Source organism: Gekko japonicus, unplaced genomic scaffold (assembly GCF_001447785.1).
Source record: "Gekko japonicus isolate JY-2015 unplaced genomic scaffold, Gekko_japonicus_V1.1 scaffold1009, whole genome shotgun sequence".
NCBI lineage: Eukaryota > Metazoa > Chordata > Lepidosauria > Squamata > Gekkonidae > Gekko > Gekko japonicus.
Genome location: NW_015160867.1, coordinates 481,995 through 495,556, shown reverse-complemented (window position 1 = coordinate 495,556; position 13,562 = coordinate 481,995). Strand labels below are relative to the sequence as shown.

Below are 13,562 nucleotides of genomic sequence, written 5' to 3'. Positions count from 1 at the left end.
GAGTATGTGACTGGTCCAAGGTAGGCTTGCCAAGTCCCCCCGGGGGAGGGGCGGGGAAATTCCCGCCCCAGAGGCCTGTTCCCCACCGCTGGTGGATCGGGCCCTGGGCAGAACCCCACCCTGACGTGCCCGTCTATGGTTTTCTCTCGGATGGTCGTGGCCCCGCCCCCAGCGTCGTCACATTACTTCTGGGTGACGTGCGTGCAGCACGCGCACACTCCATACACCAGCCGGGAGTCCCCCGCTGCGGCACAACACCGGACTTGGCAACCCTAGTCCAAGCTCACCAGCAAGGTTCGGGGGTTTCGCCTTCATGGAAGGTGCGAGGTGGGGGCACAAAAGAGCAAGGGTTCAGGGGTTTCCCAGGGAGGCAGAAGAGAATGCTCAGCCGTTTGCCAAATCTTGATTGCTCTTGACGGTCTAGACGAAGTTGCTCTTTTTAAACTCTTCCCATTCTGCAGAGGAATATTGAGTCTATTTTATAAGCTGATGTGGCTTCCCGCCTCCCCCAAAGTATCCTGGGAAATGTAGTTTGGTACTGTATGCTCTGAGAATCCTTTCATGGCAGCTGTGGTCCCAGCGCTTGTACCAAGCCTGTCTGTCTCTCTTTTCCAGGCAGGCATTGATGGTGAAGAAGATCACGCTCATGCCAAGGCCATCTTGCTGGAGATGGGGGAGTTCTTTCAAATCCAGGTATGTTTGCCCTCCCTCTCTTTGTCCCTGTGCCTCCTCTTGCAGAGCTCTGGTTTGCTGGGAAGCTGATGCCCTGGACAGGATTCTGAAATGGGGCTCAGGGCATCAAGGTTCAGAGTGGAAAACGATGCTGAAACCAGGAACCTGTCAGGACCCACAGTCAAACAACAGAGCACACGCTTCTTTGAAGGTTGTACTTTATTGCTAGCACTATGGTAGCATAGACACAGTCACTGTTAGGAATAACCACACCATAGAAAGCTGAGAGAGATACAGGGTATTCAAATGTGCCCCCCCCACACCACCTATGGGCCAATCGGCCTGATTACTGCGGGCAGGAAGGAGGACCAGGACAGTTAGAGCCGAGGCTGGGAAACTAAACTAGTCCCACGGTTAATTAATGGGAAGACACTACACAGGCCAGCTACAAGGTCAGTGATAACGAGGGGGAGAAGCGAAAAGAAAGGAATGCGGCAGCAACTGGCACACAGGTCATGAAAGCAAACCCAGGCCCATAAACAATATGGCAGCATAGCTGACAGAACCTTCTGCCGGTGCTTTCAGATGTTAGCCTGGCTGCCATGAGGGTTAGAACCTTTTTTTAAAACAGTGCTTGTTGAGGGGGGTCCAAAAATAAAATAGAACTCAGGAATACTGGACTAGATAGGAAAAGAGCAAGAGTCCATTAAGAACATAAGAGACGCCAATGTTGGATCAGGCCAGTGGCCCATCCAGTCCAACACTCTGTGTCACACACTGGCCAAAAATACCAGGTGCCATCAGGAGGTCCAGCAGTGGGGCCACCAGTAGTGCCCTAAAGACTAACAAAATCTGTGGCAGGGTAGGAGCTTTTGTGAGTCACCGCTCACTTCTTCAGATACTTCATGAGCTCACAAAAGCTCCTCCCCTGCCACAAATTTTGCTAGTCTTTAAGGTGCTACTAGACTCTTGCTCTTTTCTGCTGCTACAGTCAGACTAGCATGGCTACCCATCTTGGACTGGATAAGACCAATTACATTGGCAGACAGGAGACAGGTAGAGGAGGTTATTTAAGATGAATAAACCAGTGCCGGCTAATGCTTCTGCCTGCTAAGGGGAGCAGTGTACATGAATTGGTAGAAAGCACAAAAAACCGCTGGCTAAAGATAAACAAAAAATATATAAAAATAATATTTAATGCCAAGTTCAGTGATTCAGAAATATAACTGGAGCGAGACACACTGAAATATTTGGGACTTTATTTTTCTATCTTTCTGTATATTTGTTGATTCTTGCAAGAACACCTTGGCTTTATGTAGTTACATTTCTGAATCACTGAACTTGGCATTAAATATTATTTTTATATATTTTTTGTTTATCAGCGGTTTTTTGTGCTTTGTGCTAAGGGGAGCAGGCTTGAACTGGCGTGTTAAAGCAAGGGGGTGCAAATTTTGGATTTGAATAGTGGATCTTTTGCCAACATCTATCTTTGACTAGAAATTGCAAAATTGTGAATGGACTAGAGGAGGAAAAACTGCACGTTTTGTGACGAAGCATGATGAAAAACAGTCCTGTAGCATCTTGACTAAACTTTTGTTCTAGGCTAAGATTTTTGTGGAGTAGAGGCCTCTTTGTCAGATGCATGTAATGTTAAGAAACTGTTAGGTGTTCTTTATTTTTGAAAAAATCAGCAGTAAAATATTGGTATAGCATTATGATAACGTATCTATATATATCTGGTTCTCTGAATTTCCAGTTTTTATATTTTTAAGTGATTCTCTGGCCCTTTTCATTGTAGAGATATAAGGGGAAAGGCATAGAACTGCAACAAAAGGGGCTATAAACTTAACTCTTTTTAAAATGAAAGTTTGGGGTTTAGGGAACCTGCTAGGCATGTTGTTATAAAATTTTAACACGATTATGAGATTCTATTGCCAATTCGTTTTTTTTTAAAGCCCTCGGGTGGCAGGAAGGAAATAGCTGCCTTGGTGGACTGGGGCAGGGAAAACAGCATTGATGTTGGTGGGACAAGGACTACCCAGACTTACTCTTCCACGTGGGTGCCAGCCCAGCTCTACTGTGATTGTGCCCAAAACATTGCCGCTAAGCGGGTTTGGGAGAGGTCTCAGGAAAGACAAGGAAAGCCACAGGAAGCGTGAAAGCATGACGATGCTATGGGGAAACAGTGAGAAACACACACACACCCCGCTTCTTAACAGCATCCAAGCCAGGCCAAACAGCCTGCGTATAATTGACCACCAAGAAAGAGACCGAGAGAGACAAAAGAAGATGGTGCCTTCATAAGCAATAAAGTTCTTAGGCCAATGATTCTCACCAGCGTGGATTTAAATTAACCACTGGCATGTGACTCCCATTAAGCTGCTTGGAATGCTTAATCTCAAAAGTGGGGGAAAATTTTGAGCACATTGGGACTTGTTTTTCACAACCGATGGGAATCCAGCAATTCCAGGGGCTTAAATTTTAATATAAAGGTGGTATAATTTCGAATTGCATGATAAGAAATGGTCCTGACTTGGTTCTTAATGTGTCGGGATTGAACAAAATGTTCCGCTTTTAATTCTCCCCTTGTGGGAAGATGAGATCAATCCAGATCTCTGTCGCTGTGGGGCTGGATTAGTCCAAGTGGCTGGATGCTCAGGGAAAAGCGAGCATCTTTCCTAACAACATGCCCCCCCCCCCCACCTTCTGCTCTGATGCTCAGCAAGCGGAGGGTGAAACCCCAGAGCAATACAAACGACAATACAAACAACAGAGCTATACAAACAACAGTTTGGTGTAGTGGTTAAGTGAGCGGACTCTAATCTGGGAGAACCGGGTTTGATTCCCCACTCCTCCACTTGCAGCTGCTGGATGACCTTGGGCAAGCCATAGTTCTCTCAGAGCTGTCCTTGAAAAAGAGCCGTTTCTGTCAGAGCTCTCTCAGCTCCGCATACCTCACAGGGTGTCTGTTGTGGGGAGGGGAAGGGAAAGGAGTTTGTAAGCCACTCTGGGACTCCTTCGAGTAGTGAAGGGCAGGGTATAAATCCAATCTCCTCCTCTTCTTCTTTTACCTCACAGGGTGTCTGTTTTGGGGAGGGGCAGGGAACAGAGTTTGTAAGCCGCTCTGAGACACCTTTGGGTAGTGAAGGGCAGGGTATAAATCCAGTCTCTTTTTCTTTTACCTCACAGGATGTCTGTTGGGAGGGGAAGGGAACGGAGTTTGTAAGCTGCTCTGAGACACCTTTGGGTAGTGAAGGGCAGGGTATAAATCCAATCTCTTCTTCTTTTACCTCACAGGGTGTCTGTTTTGGGGAGGGGAAGGGAACGGAGTTTGTAAGCCGCTCTGAGACATCTTTGGGTAGTGAAGGGCGGGGTATAAATCCAATCTCTGGCCCTGGTTCGAATCTCGCTTTAGCCCAGAATTCACTGGGGGCTTTAAGAAGGTCTCCCAGCCCCCCCCCCCAATCTGCAATGGCAGAGGAAAGTGCCGTCAAGTCACAGCCAATTTGTGGTGACCCTGTGGGGCTTTCAAGGCAGGAGACGTTCAGAGGTGGTTCGCCATGGCCTGAGTTTCCTTGATGATATTGCCATCCAGGCACTAACCAGGACAAATCCGGCTTCGCTTCCAAGATCTGATAAGACTGGGTCAGCCTGGGCTGTCGGCAATACACACAGCATAACACTGTCCCTACAACAATACTGCGATGGTTGTTGTTACTATTATTGTTATTATTTATAAACCGCCCTCCCCCATAGAACTCAGGGAGGTGTACAGTTTGGTGTCGTGGTTAGGAACGCGGACTCTAATCTGGGAGAACCGGGTTTGATTCCCCACTCCTCCACAAGCAGCTGCTGGTGTGACCTTGGGTCAGTCATCAGTTCTTTCAGAGCTGTTTTCTCAAGGGTAGTCCTAAGAAGAGCTCTCTCAGCCCCACCTTCCTCACAGGGTGTCTGTTGTGGGGAGGGGAAGGGAAAGGAGTTTGTAAGTCGCTCTGAGACTCCTTTGGATAGTGAAGGGCGGGATATAAATCCAATCTCTTCTTCTCTTCCTCTTCTACATCATTGTTAAAAACATTCAAAAGGTAAAACTGTAGACAGCTACTTAAATTGTTTCTCTCCCTTCGAAGAGCGACCATAGGCCAGGCATGGCAATGTAGTATAAATTAATATCCAGTCAAAAATAGAAGATTGAAGTCAAAATGAGGAGGAAGTTCTTGTATTTTATTGCAATGACATACGGAAAACAGTTAGGCCAAAAGACCCATCAAAACTGACTGCTTTCTGAGCCCAACCAGGAAATACATGAAGTTAAATACTTAAAATGACATCATCATATCATCATCTCTACTACAGCAAGGCCCATTGTCACGCCCGGTTGAACTAGAAGCCCAGTTGAACAACTCTGTCTTGCATGCCCCGCAGAGCCGTGCTAGATCCTGCAGGGCACGGATGTCACCAGGTAGAGCATCCCGCCAGCTGGGTGCCAGGGCTTCGAAAGCCCTGGCTGTACTTAAGGACAGCCGGACATCTTTTGGCCAGGGGTCACCAGTAGGTTTTGATGTTCTGAGCTCAAGGCTCTGCAGGGGATGTCCCAGGAGAGGTGTTCCTGCAGATATGTTGGCCCCCGACCGTTTAGGAACTTGAAGGGCAACACCAGAACCTTGAAGCAGATCAGGTACTCAGCTTGGAGTCAGCGCAGCCGGCAAAGCACTGGTTGGATATGTGTCATTGGGGTACCCGCAGGTACCCGCGCGGCTACATTCTGGTAATTTCCGGGTCAGTTTCCTTTTTCTCTAAAAGAGCCTTGCGTGGAAATGGCATGAGCTGTGCTTCCTGGCATTTTATAACTTTTCTGTGCATTTGTTTCTGCTGACTGAAGGATAAAGTTTCATGCAGCTGGGGTAGCGAGCTCTAATCTGCAAAAGGTTCTGCCGTGATCATTTCGGTCAATTTATTTACTTTATATCTCGCCTCCCCCCCCCCCAACCATGGGGACCCAAAGCAGCTTACATTATTCTCTATTTTATCCTCGCAACAACCCCGTGAGGTAGGTTAAGCTGAGGTTGTGTGACTGGCCCAAGACCACCGGCGAGCTTCCAAGGCAGAGTGGGGATTTGAACCTGGGTCTTCTCGATCGTAGACTGACACCCTAACCACTACACTGTGGTAGCTGTCAGGCAGGAGTGCCTCGATAACAGCGTTTAATCGTTGCCTTTCGGTGCAAAATCTTATAAACGTAGACTCTCTGGGTCTTGGTTTCGCTTTTGTTTGGGCCGTTGTTGCCCCCCCCCCCAATGGAGAGGGAGCCCCCCGGCCTTTGGTCTGGCACTGCCAAGGTTAGCTCATCGTCTCTCTCTCTCTGCCTGCAGGATGACTTCCTCGATTGCTTCGGGGATCCCAACGTGACTGGCAAGATCGGCACTGACATCCAAGACAACAAATGCAGCTGGCTGGTAGTGGAATGTTTGAAACGGGCCTCCCCAGAGCAGAGGCGCCTTCTAGAGGTAAGGAGGGACTGAAGGTGGGCAGGGCACAGATCTTGCGGCCTTTCCCCCTTCTGCTCACAGACACCGGAATGACTCCTCGTGGGTGGAGTCGAGTGTATTCAGCAATTGCACTTCACGAACGTAGGAATCAGTGTTGGGTGTGCAGATTTCATGGGGTTAAAAAGAAAAGGTAAGCTTGTAGCCCTTAAGGTTGGAGCAATAGGTTTGTGTATGCCTGGTGCGGAGAGCCAGTTTGGGTAGTGGTTAAGAGCAGTGGACTCTAATCTGGGAGAACCGGGTTTGATTCCCCACTCCTCCACATGCAGCTGTTGGCGTGACCTTGGGTCAGTCACAAGTTCTTTCTATGGTGGAGCAAAGATTTGAACTCGGGTCTTTCCTGGTCCTAGTCCCTCCCTCTGACCACCACCCCACACTGGAATCTCTTGTAGTTCAACCCTTTTAATTACTAGACAAGGACCTGACTGAGTTACTGAACTTATTCTACAGCCAAAATGAAGGAGCTTCTCTCTTCTCATGAATAGATGAAGCTGCCTCGTACTCTTTCAGACCATCAGTCCATCGGAGTCACTGTTGCCTACTCGGACTGGCAGCAGCTCTCCAGGGTCTCAGGCTGAGGTCATTCCCATCACCTGCGACCCGATACTTTTAACTGGAGATGCCTGGGACCGAACCTGGGACCTTCCACATGCCGAACAGAAGCTCTGCCACTGAGCCATGGGGCCCTCCTGGTTTTGTTCAGACCTGTATGGAGAGGATGTTCCTTCCCTCCTATTTAGTATTTGGCTGTATTGAAAAACAAGCCAGGGGCTCAAAGGGAAATTGGCTGTCCTACCTTAGGTGCCAAAATGGTCTTTTGATCCATCCACACCCTTCACCAACAAGTAGCAACAGACACCTGCAAAGTGAATAGAAGAAGAAGAGAAGAGATTGGATTTATACCCCGCCCTTCACTACCCGAAGGAGCCTCAGAGTGGCTTACAATCCCCTTCCCCTCCCCTCCCCACTGCAGACACCCTGCGAGGCAAGTGGGGCTGAGAGAGCTCTTTCGAGGACTGCCCTTGAGCGAACAGCTCTGAGAGAACTTGTGACTGACCCAAGGTCACACCGGCAGCTGCGTGTGGAGGAGTGGGGGATCAAACCCGGTTCTTCCAGATTAGAGTCCGTGCTCCTAACCACTACCTAACCAAACTGGCTCTCAAGTGGCGGAGAGCCCTTAAAAAAAAAAAAGAGAGACAGGTTCATTTGGGGGAATATACGTCATATTCTCATCGCTGCCCATTTCTGTTTGCTGTGTTCCTTGGAACTAGCACAGTTTGGAATCCTGGAAGTCAGACGGCAGTAGGACGGAGGCCCCAGAAGTGTCTGCCCACCATACATCTGTCTTTGGGCTTCCCCATAATATGAGGACTCCTTTCGGCTGTTCCTGCTTGAAAGGCCTTGGAACATCTATTGGGTCTTTATTCCACCCTTCCTCCAGGGAGCCTGGGGTAACATATTTGCTTCTCTCCCCTTCCCCCCCCCCTAATTTAATCTTCTCAACAACCCTCTGAGGTAGGCAGAGACGGGCCCAGAGTCACCCACGCTGAGCTTCATGACAGAGTAGGGATTTGAACCCAGGCTTTCCAGCCCTAGTTTGACACTCCAACCCCTGCACCACACCTGTTCTTCGTATGCCTTCTGCCCATGCCGTGGCCAAGAGAGAGCAGTCTCACGATTAGTGTGTCAGACCAGGCAGGCCTGGATTCATATCTCCAGTCCTGCCGCAAGGCCCACTTGTGGGTGACCTTGCGCCAGCCCCTTGTTGGCTGGATCCACCACACAGGGTGGCTGTGGGGGTAAAATGTATTTATGCAGCACATTTTTTGCCCTGCTTTTGTTCCCAGGAGCTCAAGGCAGTATGCGGGATTCTCCCCTCCTCCCTTTTATCACAACCAATGCTCCCTCTAAAGCTGTGGAGTCTTGTGAGCAAAAGCTTCTACTTTGGGAGCCCCTGGCATTAAAGCTGTGAGCCAGCGATTTGGCTACTGCATAGATTAGTTTGCTCTGGAGCCGTCCTTCCTGAGCTAAAACAAAAATCTGTGAGCTGGAGGCTAAAAAACTGTGAGCTAGCTCCCACTTACTCAGCTTAGAGCGAACACTGATCACAACAACCCTGTAAAATTATTTTTTTTAAAAAATGATGCACAAGGATTTGAACCTGGGTCTCTGCAGGCCTAGTCCAACCTCCTGAACCAACTATGCCACATTCAGCTCCTTGGGGAAAAGGTGGGATGGTAATAATAATGGAAGAAGAGGAGATTGGATTTATACCCCGCCCTTCACTACCCGAAGGAGTCTCAGAGCGGCTTACAATCTCCTTCCCCTTCCCCTCCCCACAACACCTTGTGAGGTAGGTGGGGCTGAGAGCTCTCCTGAGAACTGACCTCAGAGAACAACTCTGAAATAACTCGTGAGTGACCCACAGTCACACCAGCAGCTGCACATGGAGTGGGAAATCAAACCTTCCAGATTAGAGCTGCACTCCTAACCTCTACACCAAACTGGCAGCCAAATGTTCCCCCTGGTTCAAATCTCGCTTCTGCCATTCTCTTCTACACTGTGGGTATCGCTGTGTTGTCCTACCTTGCAGAGCTGTTGTACGGATTCCCCAAAAAATGCACCTGAAACGGTTTGGATTTTCTAAGGCAGATCAGGACTGGCTTGTTAATTACCCCGGTCACGTTTCAGGCCAGCAGCGAGCGAAGGGCGAGAAAGAGAAGGTTTGTGTGCCGAAGCAGCCCAGCACGGCCTCACCTCGGTCTTAATTTTCCCCCCAGGAGAATTACGGCCAGAAGGATCTGGAGAAGGTGGCTTGTGTGAAGCAGCTCTACGAGGACCTGGGCCTGCCCGCTGTTTACCAGGAGTACGAGGAGAGCAGCTACCAGCGCCTCTCGGCCCTCATCAGCCAGCACGCCGTCCGCCTGCCCGCCCAGATTTTCTTCGGCCTGGCCCAGAAGATCTACAAGCGGCAGAAGTGACCGCCCTGTCCGTTAGCGGGGAAGCCAGATGGCGGCTTCCTGTTTCCGCCAAGGCCTGAGACCTCACTTAGTGCAATGGAGGGGGAGGGGTAACCTAGATACCGGTGCTTTGAAGGGGCTCTTTGTACTCAGGAAGGGGCAAATAGTTCCAGAGCTGTTCCGTGAAGCTCGTGTCTACACTGTAACCAGTCTGAGGTTTGTGGAGCTGTTGTAAATCCTCTGGTCTCTTGCTGAGGGATTCTCTTTATGCTGGGAATATTCGTGTTTTGAGAATTCTGGAGAGGGCAGTAGAGGGGTGGGGGGGGTTGAAGACTTTAGTTCTCAAAGGTTTTTTGTTTTGTTTCGAGGCTGAATGTGAAACGGGACTAAAGGTGCTGTCGAGAGGTTCTGGTTTTCCTTGGCTAGCTGGGGTGTGTGTGTGGCCACGCTGCCTCACCCCCGACCTGGGGTGGGCATTCTTCCCACACCTTGCACATTCTCAGAAATGGTAGTAGCTACTTCTCTCCCTGGAATGCAGGAGCATGTCTTTTTTTTTACAGCCTGAATGTCAACCGCCTGTCTTTCCTCTCTGAATAAGCCTATGATGAAACAGGCCACCCAGAAAGAGATCCCCCACCCCACAATATCCTCTGGGAAGGGGAAAAAAGGGTTTTCTTTCTCTTTGGATCTGTACCTCTGTTTCCCATGAACTGCCTGCCTCTTCCTTCTTTCCCTTTTTCTGGGGTCGGAGGCAAGACGACACCCTCCTTACCTGAACACAGGGGTCTCCTTCCCTCTTTGTTGTTGAGTTGGAAAAGGATGTGGCCTGCCCCTTTAACTGCCCATCCCGAAAACCAGCAGACTCCCGTCCATCTTAGGGGCCAGCAGGAGTATGGAAGATTCTCTCATCTCTTCTTGAGGAGCTGCTGGGAGAGAAAGTGATTCTTGGGAGGGAGGGGAGATTTCCTGTGCACCTGTCTGTTACTCTCTTGGTTAGGGGCCGTGGCAAAACCGAGCATTCAGGCTGAAGGAAGGCATTTCTAGTAATAAATTATTTTTGAAAACCTCGATTGTGTAATGCAGACTGTTGCACGTGGCTCAGCGGGAGGGGTGGACTGTGGTCTGAATTCTAATTGGGGTGGGAGTGGGCAAAGTTGAAAGGATGACTGAAATAAAACCTGTTTTTGGAAGAAGCGGGCACCAGGCCTGTTTGTGGGGCCGCTTGCCCCCTTCCCGATCTGAAAAATGATTGCGTATTTTTTCCCCTAGAACTCCTTTTATCATAAGAACGTAAGAGAAGCCATGTTGGATCAGGTCAGTGGCCCATCCAGTCCAACACTAGTCTGTGTCACATAGTGGCCAATCCGCTAGCAGGGCCTGAACTCCAGAAGCCCTCCCACTGTGGCCCCCCAAGCACCAAGAACACAGAGCATCACTGCCCCAGACAGAGCGTCCCAACTAGACCTGGTGGCTAATAGCCACAGATCGATCTCTGCTCCATATGTTTATCCAGTCCCCTCTTGAAGCTGACCATGCTTGTAGCAGCAGCCACTTCCTGTGGCGGTTAATTCCGCATGGTAATGTCTCTTTGGGTGAAGAAGTACTTCCTTTCAAGCCTCCTGCTCATCAATTTCATGGCGTGCCCACGAGTTCTTGTATTGCGAGAAAGGGAGAAAAGGACTCCTTTCTCTGCCTTCTCTGCCCCATGCATAATTGTGTAAACCTCTATCATGTTATACTTCATTTGTTGTTTCTCCAAGCTAATCCCAGTGCTATAATATCTCTTTGGGAAGTGCAGTGACCAGAACTGGACACAGTATTCCAAATGATTTATACAGGGGCATTTATACACGGATTTATACAGGGGCATTATGATACTGGTTGATTTGTTTTCAGTCCCCTTCCTAATCCCAGCTGTGTGAACAATGAAAGAAGGGGGGGAAATTCCCTGCACAGAAGTAACCCAATTTATTATTTTTTTAGCACAGCCAGGAGCAAATTTGTGTGTCCTTGTTAATTAGCTCTGCTGATTTTCATAATTAATTCTGTGGAAGAGGAAGGCTCTGCAGTCTCCATGGAAATCTTGTTGGGCTGCTCCTCCGGCATTTGCACGTCCGTTTCCCATGCCTGCCTCCGCAGCCATAAGGACTAGCATCTTCCTCTTTTAATAAATTAAAGCTGCTATGGATGGGATGCAGGATGTGCAGTTTCTGTGTATCTCTGGTACACTGACTAACCTCCGATCAGGCAGCCTGGAGGTACTTTGGTTGAGGGACAGGTGTGTGTTGGGTAAGACACCTTTCCACTGTGTTACCTGGACGTGCTCAAAAATTCGTAATATCCTTTTAGTCAGGGGTCCCAACACAGTACCTGTGGGCATCATGGTGCCCACCAAGAGCCAGTTTGGTGTAGTGGTTAGGAGCGCGGACTGTAATCTGGGAGAACCGGGTTTGATTCCCCACTCCTCCACGTGCAGCCAGCTGGGTGACCTTGGGTCAGTCATAAGTTCTCTCAGAGCAGTTCTCTCAAGGGCAGTTCTCGGGAGAGCTCTCTCAGCCCCACCTACCTCACAGGGTGTCTTTTGTGGGGAGAGGAAGGGAAAGGAGATTGTAAACTACTCAGAGACTCCTTCAGGTAGTGAAGGGGGCGGGGTATAAATCCTCCTCCTTCAGAAAGTGGGTGGGGCTTTTGCCTAGCAAGGCTTCCGGTTGAGCACTGTGGAGATTTGCTTGGCTCTGCAGAGTTTTTAAATACATTAGTTTGGTGGCAGCTGCCACCATAGCACAAGGGTCTTCACTGTGTGACGGAAGGTAAGCGCTGGCAGCTGTTTTGTGGCTGGCTCCGCCTCTGGTGGCAACCCTTTCTTGGCTGCACCCACCACGTGTGTCAGAATTCCAAAGTTGCCCACAGGCTCAAAAAGGTTGGGGACCCCAGCTCTTAGGGGGGCATGTCTATTGGGAAGAAAAGAAGAAGGGATGGGATCTATACGCCACCCTTTGCTACCCAAAGGAGTCTCAGAATGGCTTACAATCTCCTTTCCCTTCCCCTCCCCACAACAGACACCCTAAGAGGCAGGTGGGGCTGAGAGAGCTTCAAGAACTGCCCTTGAGAGAACTTGTGACTGACCTAAGGTCACACCAGCAGCTGCTCGTGGAGGAGTAGGGACTCAAACCTGGTCCTCCCAGATTAGAGTTTGCACTCTTAAATCAGTACACCAAACTGGGGCATATGGAGGGGAAAGGACTGCCAGACCAAGATGGAGGCTTAGTTCTTCAGAGGTGTGCCCCCACCAAGTGTCAGAGCTATAGCTCTGCAAGGTAACTGGCTCCACCTCTGCTGTGAAGTTCAGTGGTTGAGCCTGACCTACGTTGCAGGGTTGTTGTAAGATTAAAACAGGGAGGAGATTAACTGTGTTTCCTTGTGTGAGTGCCTTGAAGGAAGGTTGGGATAAAGATATGTGTGGGACACGAGGTGGCAGAGGAAAGGGTTTTCTTGGCAAGTTGGATTTTTGTGCATCCCCCCCCCCCCGGTATTGAAAAAATTGTGAGTCAATTTAGGCCTGAAATGTTACGTTTGCATCAATGCTTCCAATGCGTGGGACAGGCAGGTGCGCAACCCCCCCCCCCTTCTGCCGCTAGATCACATGAAACAAACACAGTTCCACGTGCCTGAGGCTTATTTCCCAAAGGGAGATTTCAGCCAAAGCCTAATTTCTAAGGGGGGAGGGGAATAAGAGAGGAGGGGTTCAAATAGCTACCCCTGAGGTGAGTGAGGGCTCTGTGCCTCTTCTGTGGTCACTGCGGCTAAAAGACTGACACACCCCCCCTTTTCAGAGGCTCCAGTAGCCTGCCTCTGCTGTGTTCTGCAGCCTGGGGATGGTCATGCTAGCCAGCTCAATCTCATCAGATCTTGGAAGCTAAGCAGGGTCGGCCTTGGCTGGGATTTGGAAGGGCAACCTCCAAGGAATACCAGGGTCCTGATGCAGAGGCAGGCAATGGCAAACCACCTCTGAAATGCCTCTTGCCTTAAAAAAACAAGTCTCGCTCGCCACCTAGTGGTGCATAACGCTAAAAGAGCTAGAACTTCTCGCTGCCGGACAATCTTAGGCTCTCCTAGCAATAATACACACACTGCCATGCAATAATAATAATAACAACCTCAAAGGAGTGTTGTAAAGGCTCAGAAGAATGGTCAAGCAATTGGAATGCTCAGAGTCATTTCATGACTGTTCAGCGTTCTTACTATTTTTGTAGTACTAGAATAGAATTTTTTGGGGCGGGCAGAAAGAGATGGCCTGCTTTTGGGGGCAGCTGCACCCCCAGCTACAGTTTGTAGAAAGCTGCAATATAAATTGGTGTGGCAGGGATTGGTAGGTTTTAGTAAGCCC

The 13,562-nt window shown here is 49.4% G+C and overlaps 1 protein-coding gene across 1 annotated transcript in view; it reads left to right on the top strand.

Annotated features, from left to right (window-relative positions):
- The window catches only part of FDPS (farnesyl diphosphate synthase), a 48,095-nt gene extending 37,856 nt beyond the window's left edge, over positions 1 to 10,239 (top strand). Inside the window, exons 8-10 of the mRNA XM_015422068.1 lie at positions 616 to 693; positions 6,042 to 6,176; positions 8,996 to 10,239. Coding sequence (XP_015277554.1) covers positions 616 to 693; positions 6,042 to 6,176; positions 8,996 to 9,196 — 414 coding nt within the window. The 3' untranslated portion in view covers positions 9,197 to 10,239. The remainder of the gene's footprint in view (positions 1 to 615; positions 694 to 6,041; positions 6,177 to 8,995) is intronic.
- The last annotated feature ends 3,323 nt before the right edge of the window (positions 10,240 to 13,562 follow it).